The sequence below is a fragment of the Crotalus tigris genome, unplaced genomic scaffold (genome assembly GCF_016545835.1).
Source record: "Crotalus tigris isolate CLP2741 ecotype Arizona unplaced genomic scaffold, ASM1654583v1 scf7180000023874.160978, whole genome shotgun sequence".
In the NCBI taxonomy this organism is placed as follows: domain Eukaryota; kingdom Metazoa; phylum Chordata; class Lepidosauria; order Squamata; family Viperidae; genus Crotalus; species Crotalus tigris.
The window spans coordinates 81,711-102,044 of NW_024100242.1; the positions used below are offsets into that span (position 1 = coordinate 81,711).

At 49.8% G+C, this 20,334-nt stretch overlaps 1 protein-coding gene across 1 annotated transcript in view; it reads right to left on the reverse strand.

Moving 5' to 3' along the window:
- Positions 1-3,106: 3,106 nt before the first annotated feature.
- ANKRD13B (ankyrin repeat domain 13B) overlaps positions 3,107-20,334 on the reverse strand; it is a 34,991-nt gene continuing 17,763 nt past the window's right edge. Inside the window, exons 4-15 of the mRNA XM_039322196.1 lie at positions 18,895-18,940; positions 17,537-17,680; positions 15,682-15,871; positions 14,428-14,494; positions 14,250-14,331; positions 11,784-11,848; positions 11,573-11,703; positions 11,311-11,468; positions 9,775-9,933; positions 8,794-8,954; positions 3,572-3,648; positions 3,107-3,468 (exon numbers count right to left, since the gene is read on the reverse strand). Of these exons, the coding sequence (XP_039178130.1) occupies positions 3,258-3,468; positions 3,572-3,648; positions 8,794-8,954; positions 9,775-9,933; positions 11,311-11,468; positions 11,573-11,703; positions 11,784-11,848; positions 14,250-14,331; positions 14,428-14,494; positions 15,682-15,871; positions 17,537-17,680; positions 18,895-18,940 (1,491 nt within the window). The 3' untranslated portion in view covers positions 3,107-3,257. The remainder of the gene's footprint in view (positions 3,469-3,571; positions 3,649-8,793; positions 8,955-9,774; positions 9,934-11,310; positions 11,469-11,572; positions 11,704-11,783; positions 11,849-14,249; positions 14,332-14,427; positions 14,495-15,681; positions 15,872-17,536; positions 17,681-18,894; positions 18,941-20,334) is intronic.

The following is a 20,334-nucleotide window of genomic DNA, read 5'->3' on the forward strand; positions in this document are numbered from 1 at the left end:
ATTCAGTCTGCATCTGATAAAGGACACTGCAGCTCACAAAGGCCTGATGACTTTAAATGAAGTATTTTAATTGGAAGCCGGGCTACCCAATTCCTTCTGATTTATCTCTTTTTCCTAAAGGAACCAGAGAGAAAATCTAGTGTTATCAGATCTCTGGTGAATTGCAATCCTGTGGTTTTTTTTTTAAAAAAAAAAGCTTTGAGAAGCTTCCTGGTGCTGCAAAGAATAGAATAGAATAGAATAGAATAGAATAGAATAGAATAGAATAGAATAGAATAGAATAGAATAGAAGGAATGAAGAATAGAATAGAACAGAATAGAACAGAATAGGAATAGGAATAGAATGAAGAATAGAAGGAGTGAAGAATAGAATAGAAAGAATGAAGAATAGAATAGAATAGAATAGAATGAATGAAGAATAGAATAGATAGAATAGAAGGAATATAGAATAGAATAGAATAGAATAGAAGGAATGAAGAATAGAATAGAATAGAAGGATTGAAGAATAGAATAGAATAGAATAGAATCTGGAAGGGACCTTGGAGGTCTTCTAGTCCAGCCTTCTGCTGGACGCTATACCATTTCAGACAATTGGGGGTTTGGGGGGGGCAGGTTTCCACCTCTATACTGGAAGAAGTGGGAGGTCCCCTCCCAACCCCAGGTGCAGCCTGCTGACCCCCACCCCACCCCCCCTAAAAACAGGCAGAAACAAGCAAGGGTTCTTAAGGTATTTTATTGGTGTTTCTGTGCAGGTAAACACACCTGGCCCACAGGAGGCGCGTCTCCATTGCCTCCGCCCAGATGTGTGGGTTGCCCGGAAGACCCCTCCCCTTTTTGTAATGGCTGTAGCAGCTTCACCTTAGTCCCCCTGGCCCTCCCACCACCCAAAACATAGGACCCCCACTGGCTCCCCCGGGGAGGAATGGAAGAGGGGGGCTACAGGCTGTTCCTCGCCTCCCCCCCCGCCATCCTCACCCCTACCCTGGCAGAGGGGTCTCCATCCCACCCCCCAAGAGGTTAGCACCATGGAACAACAGGATAGTAACGACCTTGCAGGGGGCACCGGCAATTGGGGAGGGGGCCCCAAATGGGAAGAGAGCCCCCATCCTGGGCTATCAGGACCCCTGAAAGGGAAGCACCCAAGACGCCAGGAGGGGAGCGATGGCAGAAAAAAGGGGTGCAGGGTTGCCCCCCCATGCTGTGCCCCCCACCTCCCTCCCACTCCTGACCCTGAAGAGGCCTGGCCCCACCTGCTCTTGCACCAAAGTCTCCCCTCCCCAATGCCAGCCTGGGTACCCCATAAATGGCCCTGCAACTATTGGGGGTCAGCTGGGAGGGGGGGCACAACCACGAAAGGAACCTGGAAGCCCAGAAGGCGATTGGAGACCTGATTGGCAGGCAGCAGGTGGGGTTAAGTGCACTTGGTGCAACTGGTGCAAAACTTGGGTGTGCAGGGAAGGGGGGGGGCAACATGCTGTCGTGGGGCTCCCCAAACATCTCGGGGTGGCTTTTCGCCGCTCCCCTTTTTTTTTGTGCTCGGCAAAGACAGACGTTCTGGTGGGCTTCTGGGCACGTCTGAATCGGGGTGGGTCAAAAAAGTCAAGATGGCGGCCAAGAGGGCACCAAGCCCCGCCCACTTTTTTAACGTGCTCCTCCCCAAATTAACAAGGCTTCTAGATCCACCCTCCGGGCTCTGTGCTAAATTAAACCAGGATTAACTAACTATAGTCTCCTTTTTTTCCTTTTTTTTTTTTTTGCACTTTGCATTTCCCGAATTCAATTCAGGCGGTCCTCGGCATACAGCCGTTCGTTTAGCGACCGTTCGGAGCTAACGACGGAAGTGAAAAAAGTTGACTTCGGACCGCTTTTCACACAACTGTTGCAGCATCCCCCTGGTCACGTGATCCAAACTCAGACGCTTAGCAACTGACCGGTATGGATGACGGTTTCAGCGTCCCGAAGTCACGCGATCCCTTTTTGCGACCTTCCAACAAGCAAAGTCCACGGGGGGGGAGTTGGATTCACTTAACAACCGTGTTCCTACCTTAACAACTGCAGTGATTCACTTAACGACGGTGTCAGGGAAGGGGGTAAAATGGAGCAAAACTCAATAACGGTCTTGCTTAACCACAGAAATGTTGGTCTCGACGGTGGTCCTAAGTTGAGGACTACCTGTACAGGCCAGTTGGCAAGTGCCTAAACCTGGATCGTGTGGCCAGGGGACACAGCAGTGATCGTAAGTGTGAGGACAGGCGGTAAGTTACTTTTTTCCAGCACCGTCGTAATTTCAAACTACCTGTATGGGAATTCCTCAACTTATGACTGGTTAGGATGAACTACTTACGACGCAGTTCTGAAGTTCACAAGGCTGACCCCCCCCCAAAGTGATCACATGACCCTTGGCAATCGGACACAATTACGGCCCTTTGCAGCTTCCCACAGTCCTAAGTGTGAAAAAAAAAAACAACCCAGTCGTAAGTCACTTTTTTCAGCGCTGTCGTAATGTCAAACGGTCGCTAAACGAACTGTTGTTAAGTCGAGAACCACCAGGAACAGCACTGAAAGGGACCTCAGAGGTCTTCTAGTCCAACCCCCCCTTCCGGCAATTAGGTATTAAGGCTCCAAATTTGCTCCCACCCCCACCCCACCCCCAAAACAGCTCTTCATGAGCTTCCCCGCCGTTCTCCGATTGCACCCGGGTTAAGAATCGGGAGTCCCGAATTAGGGTTGCAAAAAACAAGCTGGCCACTAGAGGGCAGCCCAGATGACAGGGGTGTGTGTGTGCTTGCACCCTCTGGTGGCCCTCTGGGGGTTTTGCACCCTGAAGGAGGAGACTTGGCTGAGATGCTGCCCCAATGGAGGAGAACTCAGAGCCTTGCAGCCCCCAACCCGGAAAAAGGAAGAGGGGAAAGGAGACCCCTCCCCTCTTGGCCACAATGGGCAACAGAGAGGAAAGTCGGACGGACAGTGTCCGACGTCGGACTGATTAACCCCACCACCACCATCCAAAGAGGGGCAAATTAAATGGCTCAGCTGTGAGAGGGGAAACGTGTCGGGACCCCCTGCCAGCCCCCCCCCTTCCTGGCTGTGCCCCCCACGCCCCGACTCGCTCCGTCCTGGTGGTGCCCAGGTTTGTGCATGAGCAGAGCCAGAACTGGGAAAGGCACAGTCCGTTAGTGCTGGCTGGTGGCCCCCAGGCGCTGGCCGGAGCTGTGTGTGCGTGCCCCTGCCCAAGACCCCCTGGGTGAGGGGGGGCCCTATTGTTCGGTAAGGGAGAGGCGCAGGATCCGTTCCAGTTCTTCTTGCTCCTGGCGCGAACGCCGCTCGGCTTCTTCTTGCTCTTTGGCGGAGAGCTCCATGGCCAGGCGCAGCTGCTCGGCGTAAGTGGGCAGCCCGGGACCCCGGCCTGCTGGGGGGGGTGGCTGCTGGGGGACGGCGGGCCGCGGGGGCGGCGTGTGCTGGGGTGTCCTGGGGAGGGCAAACAGAGAGGACAGGTGTTGACAGGTGTTCGGAAGGAGGAAGTAAAATGGACAAATCCGGAAGAGGAAGTGAGGCCGGCAGACAAACTCACCTGCAGACTCTACGTCCTTCCTGGGACACCGGCAGAGTGCCTGGTTTGCTGTTGGTCAACGCTTCCCAAATTGTCACCTGTGGGAAGGAGACAAACACCGTCCCTTGGATACTTAAGAGACCTGATTCAGATGTGGCGCCAGCCTTCGGTTTACTTTCTTGGGACTTCACATCCCGCGATCCTGCCTCAATTAGGGTTTACTGGCCTAAGCCACATTCAAGCCGCGATTAAACAAACTGGCCATCGTCGTGTAATAATATGGACCCCAGAAAAGCAGTGTTTCTCCACTTTGGCAACTTTAAGATAGGGGGGGGGACTTCAATTCCCAGAATTCCCCAGCCAGCTGGTCAAAAAGCTTAAAGCATGATTGTGGAATTCTGGGAGTTGAAGTCCACAAGTCTTTAAAAAAAATGCTGATTACGGAATTCTGGGAGTTGAAGTCCAACCAGCTTAAAGCATGATTGTGGAATTCTGGGAGTTGAAGTCCGTAAATCTTAAAAAATACTGATTGGGGAATTCTGGGAGTTGAAGTCCAACCAGCTTAAAGCATACTGATTGGGGAATTCTGGGAGTTGAAGTCCACAAGTCTTAAAAAAAATGCTGATTATGGAATTCTGGGAGTTGAAGTCCAACCAGCTTAAAGCATGATTGTGGGATTCTGGGAGTTGAAGTCCGTAAAACTTAAAAAAAAATACTGATTGGGGAATTCTGGGAGTTGAAATCCAACCAGCTTAAAGTATGACTGTGGAATTCTGGGAGTTGAAGTCCGTAAATCTTAAAAAATACTGATTGGGGAATTCTGGGAGTTCAAGTCCAACTAGCTAAAAGCATACTGATTGGGGAATTCTGGGAGTTGAAGTCCATAAGTCTTTAAAAAAAATGCTGATTATGGAATTCTGGGAGTTGAAGTCCAACCAGCTTAAAGCATGATTGTGGGATTCTGGGAGTTGAAGTCCGTAAAACTTAAAAAAAAATACTGATTGGGGAATTCTGGGAGTTGAAGTCCAACCAGCTTAAAGCATACTGATTGGGGAATTCTGGGAGTTGAAGTCCACAAGTCTTAAAAAAAATGCTGATTATGGAATTCTGGGAGTTGAAGTCCAACCAGCTTAAAGCATGATTGTGGGATTCTGGGAGTTGAAGTCCGTAAAACTTAAAAAAAAATACTGATTGGGGAATTCTGGGAGTTGAAATCCAACCAGCTTAAAGTATGACTGTGGAATTCTGGGAGTTGAAGTCCGTAAATCTTAAAAAATACTGATTGGGGAATTCTGGGAGTTCAAGTCCAATTAGCTAAAAGCATACTGATTGGGGAATTCTGGGAGTTGAAGTCCATAAGTCTTTAAAAAAAATGCTGATTATGGAATTCTGGGAGTTGAAATCCAACCAGCTTAAAGCATGACTGTGGAATTCTGGGAATTGAAGTCCGTAAATCTTAAAAAAATATTGAGATGGCGAACGTGTTGACTATGGTTGGAAAGACGGTGGAAGCCCGTTTTGCAGCTGCAACGCACGTACGGATGGTATGGGCTTCAATCCCAGTTCAGCTGCCACTTTATGCTGGCTGGCGTGTTTTGCTACCCTACGATGGCAGCCTGCCGTAGACTCTAGGGAGGGTGGAAAGGGGCGGAGATATCTGGGGGAAAGCGAAACTACTGTATCTGCTCGAGATGCTGCTTCAGGGTCACCCGGCTGGGAGAAGAAAGCAGTTGCCTTTCTTGAAGTGATCATTCTGGAAACATCTGGCTTGAACCTCACTGGTCATTGGGGAAAGGGGGAGTCAGCAATGGGAGACAGTTAAGGGAGCGGGAAGTTGAACTTAGGGGTTTTGGCACTTGGAATATGGCACTTGGAATATGGCATCCAGTTTTGGTCACCACAATATAAAAAAGATGTTGAGACTCTAGAAAGAGTGCAGAGAAGAGCAACAAAGATGATTAGAGGACTGGAGGCTAAAGCATATAAGGAAAGGCTGCTGGAATTGGGAATGTCTAGTTCACAGGTCGGCAACCTGCGGCTCCGGAGCCGCATGCGGCTCTTTGAGCCTTCCCCTGTGGCTCCCAGCCTCCTCTGCCTTTGCAGAGAGAGAGAGACAGAGAGAGGCAATTGCGCTTCCCTGCTTCAATCTCTCTCTCTCTCTCTCTCTCTCTGTGTGTGTGTGTGTGTGTAAAAGAGAGTGTACTCACATGTTCTCCGAGGAGCTGAAAAGCTTACTGGGCGGAGCTCCTCCCTTTGCTACGTCTCTGCAGGAAGCAGGAAGCAGGAAGGGCAGGAGAGAGCTAGCTAGCCCAGCTAGGCTGACTCAGGAATTCTGGGAGTTGAAGTCCATGAGTCATAAAAGAGACGAGGTTGCCTACCCCTGATCTTGTTGGACAACAGCTTGAAGCTTGCCAGGTGAGCAGCAGATAGGAGGGGGGGGGGGAGAAAGAGAGAGAGAGAAAGAGAGAGAGGGAGGGAGAGAGAGAGAGAGAGAGAGAGAGAGAGAAAGAAAGAGAGTGGGGGAAGAGGAGTGGTAGACCAAGGGCAGATAGAGAGGGAGGGAGAGAGACAGAGAGAGAGAGAGAGACCCTCTTGACATCTAAAATGAAGATAACACTGCATATATCCTTTTTTTAACCTGTGTGTGTATGTGTGTGTGTGTGTGTGTGTGTGTATATATATATACACACACATACATACATACATACATATACACACACACACACACACACACACATACACACACACAAATACCCCCACACACACAAACACACACACCTATAATAAAGGTAAAAAAGGATATATGCAGTGTTATCTTCATTTTAGATATCAAAAGGGTTTTGCGGCTCCCAGTGTTTTGTTTTTGGTGGGAAACGGGTCCAAGTGGCTCTTTAAGTGTTTTGGGTTGCCTACCCCTGGTCTAGTTTAATGAAGGACGAGGGGGGACATGATAGCTATGTTCCAGTATCTCAGGGGCTGCCCCAAAGAAGAGGGAGTCAAGTTATTCTCCAAAGCGCCTGAAGGCAGGACGAGAAGCAACAGACGGAAATTCATCAAGGAGAGAAAAAACCTAGAACTAAGGAGAAACTTCCTGACAGTTAGAAGAACAATTAACCAGTGGAACTACCTGCCTCCAGAAGCGGTGAATGCACCAACGCTGGAAGTTTTTAAGAAGAGACTGGACAGCCATTTGTCTGAAATGGTATAGGATCTCCTGCCTGAGCAGGGGGTTGGACTAGATGACCTCCAAGGTCCCTTCCAACTTTATTATTAATTATTATTATTATGGATCATCGCACAGTCAGCCAGATGTTCAGACTGGATTTGGCATTTTGTCTACCTATCGAGTCCTTACCCAGGACCTGGGATAGGCAGATGTGGATGTTTTATGGTATTACAGGTATCATCGCAGGATGGAAGCAGTTCCTAGCAAGGCCGCCTTTTGCAATTGACTAATAGCGAATTTGTCAATGCCAATGGTGTTCAAGTGGTGCTCCAGTTGTTTTGGGATTGCATCCAAGGTGCCTATGACTATTGGTACTACCCTTGCTTGCTTTTGCCACAGTCTTTCTATTTCTATTTGTAGGTCTTTGTATTTTGTTATCTTCTCCAGTTCTTTCTCGTCTATTCTGCTATCTCCAGGCACTGCCACGTCCACTATCCAGACTTTTTTGTCTTTCTTATCGACAATTGTTAAGTCTGGGTTGTTGTTGTTGTTGTTGTTGTTATTATTACTACTACTACTACTATTACTATTATTATATGAAGATAGTAGCTGTCAAATCTACTGCCACTTAAACCTCTACGTTGAAACGATCCTCGTCTCCATTCTTGAGAAAGATATAGTTTTACCGTGTTTCCCCGAAAATTAGACCCAGCCCGTCAGTAAACCCTAGCTTCATTTTTGGGGGTCGGCCTATTATAAGCCCTACTAGTTTGGCGGCAAGGCGCACCCCTAAAAATCAAGCTAGGGCAGGGGTAGGGGGGGTGAAGCTGCCCCATGCGCCCCACACCCGCTTACCTTACCAGTAGGACCGCCACAACTGGGCCTTTCACATCCTGACACTTGTCGTGCCGCTGCTTGGCTTCTTCTGCAGCCACTGGCCGCTATTTGCGGCAGAACGCCATGTGGCACATTGTGCCGTTGCCATTGCTCATGGCAAGACGCTGCGTGGTGCTTCGGGCTGTTTCCGCGGCTTGCGCACTTCAGCCTGCTTCTGTTGCTCGTGGCAGAAGGCCACGTGGTGGTTTGGGCCGACGTCCGCAGCGGAAGTAGCCCAAAGAGCCACGCGGCATCGTGCCGGGAGGAGCAGAAATGGTGCAATGTGCCACACGGCGTTCAGCCACAAGTGGCGGCAAGCAGCCGCAGAAGAAGTCAAGCAGCCGTGCGACAGGTGTCGGGGTGTGGTAGGCCTGGCTGTGGCGGTCCTAAGATAAGGCTTTCTCCAAAATTAAGATTTAGTGCCTCTTCTGGAGGCAAAAAAAATTTAAGACCAGGTCTTCATTTCGGGAAAACACGGTATGAGAGATCAAGTGTAGTGCAGGATTATAATAATAATAATAATAAAGTTCGAAGGGACCTTGGAGGTCGTCTAGTCCAACCCCCTGCTCAGGTAGGAAACCCTATAGTACCATTTCAGACAAATGGCTGTCCGGTGTCTTCTTAAAAACTTCCAGTGTTGGAGCATTCACAGCTTCTGGAGGCAGATTAATAATAAAAGTTGGAAGGGATCTTGGAGGTCATCTAGTCCAACCCCCTGCTCTGGCAGGAAACCCTATACCATTTCAGACAAATGGCTGTCTGGTCTCTTCTTAAAAACCTCCAGTGTTGGAGCACCCAGAACTTCTGGAGGCAAGGAGTTCCACTAGTTAATTGTTCTAACTTTCAGGAATGGAATGGAATGGAATGGAATAGAATAGAATAGAATAGAATAGAATAGAATAGAATAGAATAGAATAGAACCTTGGAGATCATCCAGTCCAACCCCTTGCTCAGGCAGGAAACCCTATCCCATTTCAGACAAATGGCTGTCTGGTCTCTTCTTAAAAACCTCCAGTGTTGGAGCATTCACCGCTTCTGGAGGCAAGGAGTTCCACTGGTTAATCGTTCTCACTGTCAGGAAGTTTCTCCTTAGTTCCAGGTTGCTTCTCTCCTTGATGAGTTTCCTTCTTGGGCCAGCCCAGCGATGCCCAGCTTCTGGTCCCCCCAGACCCCCAACCTCCCGAGGTCGGTGGTCCCTTACCTGGTCATATTCGCTGCCCGCGTCTAGCAAGCTCTGTTGGATGGCGAACTGCAGTAAATCATCCTCATCTTCCCGCAACGGCTCCGGGTGTCTCCCGACGATGCTGTAACCCTGGGGGGCTTCGAAGAGGGAGGGGTCCATCTCAAAGCAGCGGCAGGAGCCTGCAGGAAGGGGGTCCAGCCACCGTCAGAGGGATGCAGGCGTCATTTGGACAGTGAGATGGACAGCATACAAGTTGAATAAATAAATCAAATGCTTGTGATGCCATCTTGACTTAATAATAATAATAATATACAAGGGTAGTACCAATAGTCATAGGCGCCTTGGGTGCAATCCCAAAACAACTGGAGCCCCACTTGAACACCATCATCGGCATTGACAAATTCGCTATTAGTCAATTGCAAAAGGCGGCCTTACTAGGAACTGCTTCCATCCTGCGACGATATCTGTAATACCATCAAACATCCACATCTGCCTATCCCAGGTCCTGGGTAAGGACTCGATAGGTAGACAAAAAGCCAAATCCAGTCTGAACATCTGGCTGACTGTGCGATGATCCATAATAATAGAGTTGGAAGGGACCTTGGAGGTCATCTAGTCCAACCCCCTGCTCAGGCAGGAAACCCTATACCATTTCGGACAAATGGCTGTCCAGTCTCTTCTTAAAAACCTCTAGTGATGGGGAAGGAAGGAAGGAAGGAAGAAAGGAAGGAAGGATTGCAGAATTGGGAGGGACCCTGGAGGTCATCTAGTCCAACCCCCTGCTCAGGCAGGAAACCCTACACCATTTCAGACAAATGGCTGTCCAGTCTCTTCTTAAAAACTTCCAGTGTTGGAGCATTCACCGCTTCTGGAGGCAGATGGTTCCACTTGCTTGATAGACCCCTCCGAACCCCCACTTGGCTTTGCGGGGCGCCTCCTGCCCCCCCACCCTATCAACCCACTCCATGTGCCCCTTCCCTTCTCACCCCCCCCACTCACCAAGGGAGCTGGAGCTGCTGATGCTGGACCGGTCACTCCCGGTCGAGGGGGCATCGCTGCCGGGGCTGCCCGTGCTGCGGAGGGAGACCACCGGCTCGTCGCAGCCGTTCAAGTTGCCAAAGGTGATGCGAGCATTGAGGATGTGGAAGATGGGGATTTCTGGAGGCGAGAGGGAAGGGAGCACAGGGCAGGGGTGTATTTGTGTAGGTGTGTCTCACAGGGCAGCCCTGCCGCCTCCTTCAGCATGAGGATCACTTTTGCAGAAGGAAGACCCACCCATGTGGTCTCCTTCAGCAGCCTCTTGTCTGTGTCTTCCACTACAACTCCCATCTTCCACCATCGCTGTAAAGCAGAACAGCTCTCTCTCTCTCCCCCATCCACCCAAACACACAGACACAAACATACAATGGGATTTGCACAATGAATGGATCTGTAGCTTCTGGTTCAGCATCTTCAGAAAAAAACACCGAAGCTTTTAAACCCACTGCATTCAGCCTAGTGTTTTCTCAGCAATTTTAAGAGAGGTGGAATTCAACTCCCAGAATTCCCCAGCCAGCATTCTTGAAGATAGGTGAACTTCCACTCCCAGAATTCCCCAGCCAGCCATGTTTTAAGAGGGGTGGGCACTTCCACTCCCAGAATCCCCCAGCCAGCCATGCTTTAAGAGGGATGGACTTTCACTCCAAGAATTCCTCAGCCAGCAATGCTTTAAGAGGGGTGGGGACTTCCACTCCCAGAATTCCCCCAGCCAGCCATGCTTTAAGAGGGATGGACTTCATCTCCCAGAATCCCCCAGCCAGCCATGCTTTAAGAGGGGTGGACTTCCTCTCCCAGAATTCCCCAGCCAGAATGCTTTAAGAGGGGTGAACTTCCACTCCCAGAATTCCCCAGTCAGCCATGCTTTAAGAGGGGTGGATTTCAAGTCCCAGAATTCACCTACAAGAGAGTACTGTAAGCTGTTCACAAAGCACAACCGGTTGCACCCAGCCCCGGATTCTTGCACAATCTCATTGCTTGTGATACGTTGAAGAGCAAAGAGATTGCAGGACTCTCTTAAAATCCCTTTCTCTCCAATCTCTCTGCTCTGTGAGAGATGCAGGAGAGAAGCATGCTGCTTCTATAGCAGTGGTTCTCCACCTGTGGGTCGGGACCCCATTTGGGGTCGAACGACCATTTCACGGGGGTCGCCAAACAACGCAGTCCGCCATTTTTCCCCCCCTTTTCCTTAGCTGTGCTCCTCCCTTTTATTCTATTGGCTTTTGAAAGCCAATAGAATAGACTCTCTTGAATAGAGCCTAATTCTATTGGCTTTCAAAAGCCAATGGGAATTGACCAGGCTGTCTCTGCCCTGCTGAGCCCGCCAAAAGTCCCAGTCTGCAAACGGTGCTGCATCCGTGGAGTAGTCCTCAACTTACGACCGGTTGAGTAGTCCTCGACTTACGACCGGTTGGGGGTCGCAGCATTAAAAAGGTTGAGAACCACTGTTCTATAGGCAATTTTTCTTCTGCCTAACCCTTTCCTGGCACGGACCCTCACCAATTTTGACCGGAAAGCCAGGCGGCAGACGCAACGTGATAAAATCCCGGAGTTTGGCAAAGAGGGCGTTGCTGACCGCCATGAGGTCAATGATGGGGGCCACTTGCTCGGCCAGGGACAAAGGGTGGTCTTCGCACAGCCACAACTTGGCTTTGAACCTGAGGGAGGAAGGGGAGGACGACCGTGAGGAAAGGTTCCCCTCCCCCCCCCGCTTGTCCCACCCTTCAAAAACAGTCCAACGGCCCCCTGGCTCTGCTCTCACTTTTGCGTCTTGGTGGTGAGTTCGATGGGTCGCCCCATATCCCGAGTCCCCAGCTCAAAATTGGGGTCAAAGTATTCCTCAGGCGTGATGGCCGTGGGGTTGGCGTGGCTCAGCGTCTGCGTGATGAGAGCCTGCAGAGGGTCAGAGAAAATATGCAAGTTGCTTCCCCGTGCTCCGGGACCCTCGCACCGCTGTTCTTCCAGTGACTCACCCCGTTGTTGGGACCCACGTGTTGTTCGGCAATGCCCAGAAACGACTGCAATGGGGTTTTACCACCTGCAAGAGATGAACGCTGTTAAAAAGGGGTGTCATTTGGAATTTGTGGACGGAAGATCCAGTTTCTGGTCACCACGATGTCAAAAAGATGTTGAGACTCTAGCCCAGTGGTTCTCAACCTGTGGGTCGGGACCCCATTTGGGGTCGAATGACCATTTCACGGGGGTCGCCAAACAACGCAGTCCGCCAGTTTTTCCCCCCTTTTCCTTAGCTGTGCTACTCCCTTTTATTCTATTGGCTTTTGAAAGCCAATCGAATAGACTCTCTTGAATAGAGTCTAATTCTATTGGCTTTCAAAAGCCAATAGGAATTGTCCAGGCTGTCTCTGCCCTGCTGAGCCCGCCAAAAGTCCCCTTCTGCAAACGGTGCTGCACCAGTGGAGTAGTCCTCGACTTACGACCGGTTGAGTAGTCCTCGACTTACGACCGGTTGGGGGTTGCGGCATTAAAAAGGTTGAGAACCACTGCTCTAGAAAGAGTGCAGAGAAGAGCAACAAAGATGATCAAAGGCCTGGAGGTTAAAGCATATAAGGAACAGCTGCTGGAATTGGGTATGTCCAGTTCAGGGGTAGGCAACCTTGGCTCTTTTATGACTCATGGACTTCAACTCCCAGAATTCCTGAGCCAGCATTGGGGAACTATGGCCCCTTTCATGACTTGTGGACTTCAACTCCCAGAATTCCTGAGCGAGCCATGCTGACGGGAAAGGGAGAGATTTCCAAGCTGAGCCGTGCTGGCCCAGGAATTCTGGGAGTTGAAGTCCATGAATCATAAAAGAGCCGAGGTTGTCTACCCCTGGTCTAGTTTAATGAAGAGAAGGATGAGGGGGGACAGGATAGCAGTCTTCCAGTATCTCAGGGGCTGCCCCAAAGAAGAGGGAGTCAAGCTGTTCTCCAAAGCCCCTGAAGGCAGGACAAGAAACAACGGATGGAAACTCATCAAGAAGCAATTTGGAACTAAGGAGAAACTTCCTGACAGTTAGAACAATTAACCAGTGGAACAACCTGCCACCAGGAGTTGTGACTGGTCCAACACTGGAAGTTTTTAAGAAAAGACTGGACAGCCATTTGTCTGAAATGGTGTAGGGCAGGGGTAGGCAACCGTGGCTCTTTTATGACTTGTGGACTTCAACTCCCAGAATTCCTGAGCCAGCATGGCTCACTTGGAAACCTCTCCTTTTTCCCTCAGAATGGCTGGCTCAGGAATTCTGGGAGTTGAAGTCCACCAGTCATGAAGGGGCCAAAGTTTCCCTCATGCTGGCTGAGGAATTCTGGGAGTTGAAGTCCACCAGTCATGAAGGGGCCAAAGTTTCCCTCATGCTGGCTGAGGAATTCTGGGAGTTGAAGTCCACGAGTCATAAAAGAGCCATGGTTCCCTACCCCTGTCCTAAGTCCTCCTGTTCTAAGCGGTGAGCCTCCTAGACCAGGGATAGGCAACCTTGGCTCTTTTATGACTCGTGGACTTCAACTCCCAGAATTCCTGAGCCAGTGTGGGGGAACTATGGCCCCCTCATGACTTGTGGACTTCAACTCCCAGAATTCCTGAGCCATCCATGGCTCAGCTTGGAAACCTCTCCCTTTCCCCTCAGCATGGCTGGCACAGGAATTCTAGGAGTTGAAGTCCACGAATCATAAAAGAGCCAAGGTTGCCTACCTCTGGTGTAGGGTTTCCTGCCTGAGCAGGGGGTTGGACTAGATGACCTCCAAGGTCCCTTCCAACTCTGTTATTCTAATTCTAATGAACAGGAATAGCACAGGAGATGAAATATAATATAAAGCTATGCCATATCTGGGGCACCGCACAAAGTCCACAGAGTGGCTTAGGATTTTTTGGTTTTGTTTTTTTTTTAATTAGAATTATTTCTAATGAGACCCATGTCCAAACACTCCAGGAAAACAGGGTGAGCAGAAAGAATACGAAAAAGCAAAATGAATGACAGAGAATCCTCGACTTACGGCGGTTTGTTCAGCGGCCGATCGAAGTTACAATAGCAGTGAAAAAAAAAAGGGGATCTTTGGCCATTTTTCACACTTACGACCGTCGCAGCATCCCCAGGATCAAAATTCGGACGCTTGGCAACCGACTCGTATTTATGACGGTTGCCGCGTCCCGTGTGCGGGACCTCTCGACAAGCAAAGTCGAGGGGGAAAGGTTCACTTTACAACCGTGTTACTCATTTAACAGTGGTGACTCGCTTAGCGACGGCGGCAAGAGAAGGTTGTAAAATGGGGCGAAACCCGCTTAACAAAGTCTGGTTTAGCGATGGGAAATTTCGGGCTCCCTTGCGGTCGTAAGGCGAGGAGGCCGCAATAAGGACACCCATGTTACAAATAGGAGGAGCAGCACAATTCAGCAAGGAAAAAAAAATCCAGATTTTTGGCCGAAAGCAAAGCGATCCTCACCTTTGGTTTTACCTTTGTGCTGCTCGGAAAGGTGTTCGGTCCGCGTCCGGGTGATGAGTTCCACATTGGAAGCCCCGTAAACCTGTCGAGCGAGGGACACACAGTACATTTCTGCCCCTTCCCACCCCTCTTCCCATCCACTTGTCAAGCTTCTAGTCTTCAGTATCAGAGGTCTCACCTTGGCTTCGTACCCGTTCACCACCTCAGTCTTTTCGCTCCTCCAGCCTAATATACCCGTCTTGTTCCTGAGAGAGAGAGAGAGAGACAAGGAATCACTGGGAGAATGATAGGGAGTCCTCGCCTTACGACGACAAGGGAGGCCAGAATTGATGTTGCTAAGGGAGACATTTGTTAAGTGAGTTTTGGCTCATTCTTGCTGCAGTTGTTCAATTAGTAACCCAGTTGTTAAGTGGATCTGGCTTCCCCCCATTGATTTGGCCTGTCAGAAGGTCGCAAAAGGGGATCGCGTGACACCCCCGGGGACGCTGCGACCGTCGTAAACACGAGTCAGTTGCCGAGCGTCTTAAATTTGGATCCCCTGACCGTGGGGATGCTGCAACGGGTGGAAAAAGGGTGGAAAATGGTCCTCAGTCCCTTTTTTTCCAATGCCATCGTAACTTCAAACAGTCACTAAACGAACTGCTGTAAGTCAAGGACTCCCTGTAAATTGTTTATTTTTTATCCAAATGTGTCGTAAGTGATTCTCGGCTTATGACCGTAAGAGAGCCTGGTCATCACAGTCATAACTTTTGACAGTTGGAAAGCAGCCGTCACACTCATGAAATGAATCAAAGGTTTGCTGTGACTGCCATTTTCCCGAAAAGCCCAAAATAATGGCTAGTTACAAAGCAAGGTCATGTGACAGGAGGAGGAGGAGGAGGAGGAGGAGGAGGAGGAGGAGGAGGAGGAGGAGGAGGAGGAGGAAGAAGGCTACTGTGGGGTACTTGGTGCTCTCTGAGCTGGGTGGTTTTCTTGCAGACATTTCATGACCCAACTAGGGAACATCATCAATGCTAGAAGGGTGGGGGGAGTTGCGAGGAGCAGGAGGAGGAGGAGGAGCAGGAGGAGAAGGGGGAGGAGGAGGAGGAGAAGGAGGGGGGAGGAAGACTGTGGGGTCCCTGGTGCTCTCTGAGCTGGGTGGTTTTCTTGCAGACGTTTCATGACCCAACTAGGGAACATCAACAGTTCAATAACCAGGTGACATGTCCCTCTGTGAACCTCAAGTTAGTCAGCAAAGCCAGGTCTTCTAACACTTCAGCCCAGGAAAGTGGGGGGGGCTGCCAAACATGCATAAATTGCACCCCTCACCCTTTTTTATTTTTCGAAGACCCCCCACCACCACCAATGCCCCATGCCCATCAGTCAATGCCAGGATGCTCACTGTTTTGAACCCGGGACAAGCCGTGGGCCTTCCCGCGCTCCCTTCCCGTACCTCTCGAAGGCGATATTGCGCATGTCCAGGTGCGTGGCGACCACGGGGGCCATCAGGCGCCCCATCACCTGCTCCTCGGTGGGCTGCATGGCCGCGAGGATGGTCTCCTGGTCGTGGGCAGCCAGCGCCAGCGTTTCGGAGTAGACCACCCGCCTGTTGTGATCCACCTCCATGAACACCGCACTCGTATCTGGGGGGGGGAGAGAGAAAGAGAGGGGTCCCCTCTTTGAACAAAGCCCCTTCCCCAAAAGCATCATCCAATTGGTCCAGATATTGAAAGCAGCCTTGTCTCATAAGTCTTTGAACAAAGCCCCTTCCCCAGAAGCATCATTTGATTGGTCCAAATATTGAAAGCAGCCTTATTTCATAGGTCTTGGAACGAAGCCCCTTCCCCAGAAGCATCATCCAATTGGTCCAAATATTGAAAGCAGCCTCCTCTCATAGGTCTTTGAATGAAGCCCCTTCCCCAATTGGTCCAAATATTGAAAGCAGCCCTGTCTCATAAGTCTTTCAACGAAGCCCCTTCCCCAGAAGCATCATCCAATTGGTTCATATATTAAAAGCAGCCTCCTCTCATAAGTCTTTGAATGAAGCCCCTTCCCCAGAAGCATCATTTGATTGGTCCAAATATTGAAAGCAGCCTCCTCTCATAGGTCTTTGAATGAAGCCCCTTCCCCAATTGGTCCAAATATTGAAAGCAGCCTTGTCTCATAAGTCTTTGAACGAAGCCCCTTCCCCAGAAGCATGGTCCAATTGGTCCAAATATTGAAAGCAGCCTTGTCTCTTAAACCCCCTCCCCTTTTTATAGCAAGACGTGGCATCACACCCCTGTACAAGCAGGCGGGAGCTTAAGTGACGAGAGAACAAAGCTAGCTAGTTCTTTTCACCAAGTCCTGAGAACGTCTCTAATCCTGGTCTAATTCATTTTATGACCGATTCATGTAACCCCCCCCCTTTAAAAACATCTTCAAGGAAGCTCCAATATTAGGTTACAGTGAAACACCTGTACAGGTAGTCTACAGGATGTTATAAGGTAGACTTATAACCAGAATGAAGTAAAAAAAAAACAAATAATTGTATATCAAGCAATCTTAAAAGCAGGTTGGCTGGGGGATTCTGGGAGTGGAAGTCCACCCCTCTTAAAGCATCCTGACTGGGGGATTCTGGGAATGGAAGCCCACCCCTCTTAAAGCAGGCTGGCTGGGGGAGTCTGGGAGTGGAAGTCCACCCCTCCTAAAGCAAGCTGGCTAGGGGATTCTGGGAATGGAAGTCCTCCCCTCTTAAAGCAGGCTGGCTGGGGAATTCTGGGAGTGGAAGTCCACCCCTCTTAAAACAGGTTGGCTAGGGGATTCTGGGAGTGGAAGCCCACCCCTCTTAAAAGCAGGTTGGCTGGGGGATTCTGGGAGTGAAAGTCCACCCCTCTTAAAGCAGGCTGGCTGGGGAATTCTGGGAGAGAAAGTCCACCCCTCTTAAAGTGTCCAAGGTGGAAAAACACTGGGGTATCCTAAGCCCAAAAACAAATGTATTCATTAAGCATTGTTAACACAAGTTGTGGACCCATCAACATGTATTTGGAAATAGAGAGATCCGTCGGAAACAGCACAACTCTGCACCTCCTTAAAGCAAACTATTTAATCCCCAGTTTTGCAGGGAAGGGAAAAAGGATGCGGCTGCTTTAAGTGAGCTGACCCCTGAAAGCAGGACATTTTAATCAGCTTCTTAAAGCAACGGCACCTTTTGGGGGGGGCAGAATGGAAGGAAAACCTTTTCTCCAGCGCAAAAGAAAACTTGGCTGCTTTCATGAGCCATCGACAGGTGTGAATGTCAAAGTAGCCTTCCAAGAGTTTTCACCCACCTTGACCCCGGAAGATGAAGCTGTGGTTCCCACGCTGCCACGTCATGTGGTCGAAGCCCAGCAACGTTGTGTCTACCCGCAGGTTCTGGCCGCACTTCCACACCTTGTATGTGTCACTGGGGCAAATCTTGGAGACCAAAGGAACTGCGAAAAAGCAGAGGAGGGTGAGTGCCTTGGGGGCACTTGCTTCCTTCCTTCTTTCCTTCCTTCCTTCCTCTCTTCTCCTTTCTTCATTCCTTCCTCCTTCTTTTCCTTCTTTCTTTCCTTCTTCTCGCTTCTCCTTCTTTCCTTCCACCCTCCCTCCCTCCCACTCTTCTCCTTCCTTCTTTCCTTCCTTCCTTCCTCTCTTCTCCTTTCTTCATTCCTTCCTCCTTCTTTTCCTTCTTTCTTTCCTTCTTCTCGCTTCTCCTTCTTTCCTTCCACCCTCCCTCCCTCCCACTCTTCTCCTTCCTTCTTTCCTTCCTTCCACCCTCCCTCCCTCCCTCCTTCCTTTCCTTCATCTCTTCCTTCCTTCCTCCCTCCCTCCCTTCTCCTTCCTTCTTTCCTTCCTTCCCTTTCCTTCCTTCCCCTGTCTCTTCTCCTCCCTTCTTTCCTTCCCTGTCTCTTCTCCTTCCTTCTTTCCTCCCTCCCTCCCTTTCCTTCCTCTCCCCTCTCCTTCCTTCCTTCCTTCCTTCCACCCTCCCTCCCGCTCTTCTCCTTCCTTCCTCTCCTTCCTCTCTTCCTTCCTCCCTCCCTTCTCCTTCCTCCCTTCCTTCCTTCCTTCCTTCCTTCCTTCCTCCCTTCCTTCCTTCCTTCCTTCCTTCCTTCCTTTCTTCACTCAGTCATTCTATATGCTGCCTATCTCTGTGTCAAGAGTCCCTGGGTGGGACTCTTTTTCTTCCTTCCTTCCTTCCTTCCTTCCTTCCTTCCTTCCTTCCTTCCTTCCTTCCTTCCTTCCTTCCTCCCTCCCTCCCTCCCTTCCTTCCTTCCTTCCTTTCTTCACTCAGTCATTCTATATCTCTGTGTCGAGTCCCTGGGTCTTGTCCCCGGAATTAAGTCCTTCCCCTAGTCTGGGCAGCCATGTTCTCTACCCTGGGAAAGTAGGGACGTCTGGCATGGGGTGGGGTCAAAAAAGTCAAGATGGCTGACCTGTCTGTGGAATTGAAGCCCCGCCTGTTACGATGCATTCAACAACATAAACACGAGAAGGCTTTGCACACGTGGGACTATCTTGGCTTTTGCTAATCCTGCAAATGCCCCTTGGGGGGAGATTTTTTTTTCTTAAGGGGGGGTGGGTTTTTTCCCACTTGGGGGGCAAAGAGGCGACAGCCCCTTCCCAACTGGGGCATCAGCTGCTTTCTTTCGGCAGGCACACATACCCCAACTCGTGAATTCCCACTTCATCTCTACGTAGAAATCTTGAGCCTGCAGCAAAGAGAACAGAACAGGCAAAATGAAATACAGAGAGTCCTCAACTTACGACGTTTCGCTCAGCGGCCGTTTCAAGACACAACGGCGCTGGAAAAAGGGACGGGACCGTTTTTCACACCATGGCAGCCTCCCCGCGGTCGCGCGATCCCAATTCGGCCTCTTGGCAGCTGACTCGTATTTACGACGGTCGCAGCGTCCCGTGGTCACGTGATCCCCTTCTGTGACCTTCTGACCAGCCGGATTCACTTAACAACCGGGTTACTCGTTTAACCACTGCATGATTTGTTTAATGACGACGGCAGGAAAAGTCGTACAATGGGGCAAAACTCACTTAACCCCTATCTCACTTAGTGACAGAAATTGTGGTCGTAAGTCGAGAACTATCTGTGTAATCCCTTCAGACAACACTCTCCGCTACGGTTAAGGAGGGGAAGGAAATGGACAGGATAGCAGTCTTCCAGTATCTCAGGGGCTGCCATAAAGAAGAGGGAATCAAGCTATTTTCCAAAGCACCTGAAGGCAGGACAAGAAGCAACGGGTGGAAACTTTAATCAAGGAGAGAAGCAACCTAGAACTATGGAGAAACTTCCTGACAGTGAGAACAATTAACCAGTGGAACAACCTGCCTCCAGAAGCAGTAAATGCTCCAACACTGGAAGTTTTTAAGAAGAGACTGGACAGCCATTTGTCCGAAATGGTGTAGGGTTTCCTGCCTGAGCAGGGGGTTCGACTAGATGACCTCCAAGGTCCCTTCCAACTTTACTACTATTACTATTTGCCCGAAATGGTACAGGGTTTCCTGCCTGAGCAGGGGGTTGGACTAGATGACCTCCAAGGTCCCTTCTGACTTTATTATTATTATTATTAACAACCTGCCTCCAGAAGCAGTGAATGGTCCAACACTGGAAGTCTTTAAGAAGAGATTGGACAGCCATTTGTCCAAAACGGTATAGGGTTTCCTGCCTGAGCAGGGGGTTGGACTAGATGACCTCCAAGGACCCTTCCAACTTTACTACTATTACTATTTGCCCGAAATGCTACAGGGTTTCCTGCCTGAGCAGGGGGTTGGACTAGATGACCTCCAAGGTCCCTTCTGACATTATTATTATTATTATTATTATTATTATTATTATTATTATTATTATTATTATTATTATTAACAACCTGCCTCCAGAAGCGGTGAATGGTCCAACACTGGAAGTCTTTAAGAGACTGGACAGCCATTTGTCCGAAATGGCACAGGATTTCCTCCCTGAGCAGGGGGTTGGACTAGATGACCTCCAAGGTCCCTTCCAACTTTACTACTATTATTATTTGCCCGAAATGGTACATGGTTTCCAGTCTGAGCAGGGGGGTTGGACTAGATGACCTCCAAGGTCCCTTCTAAC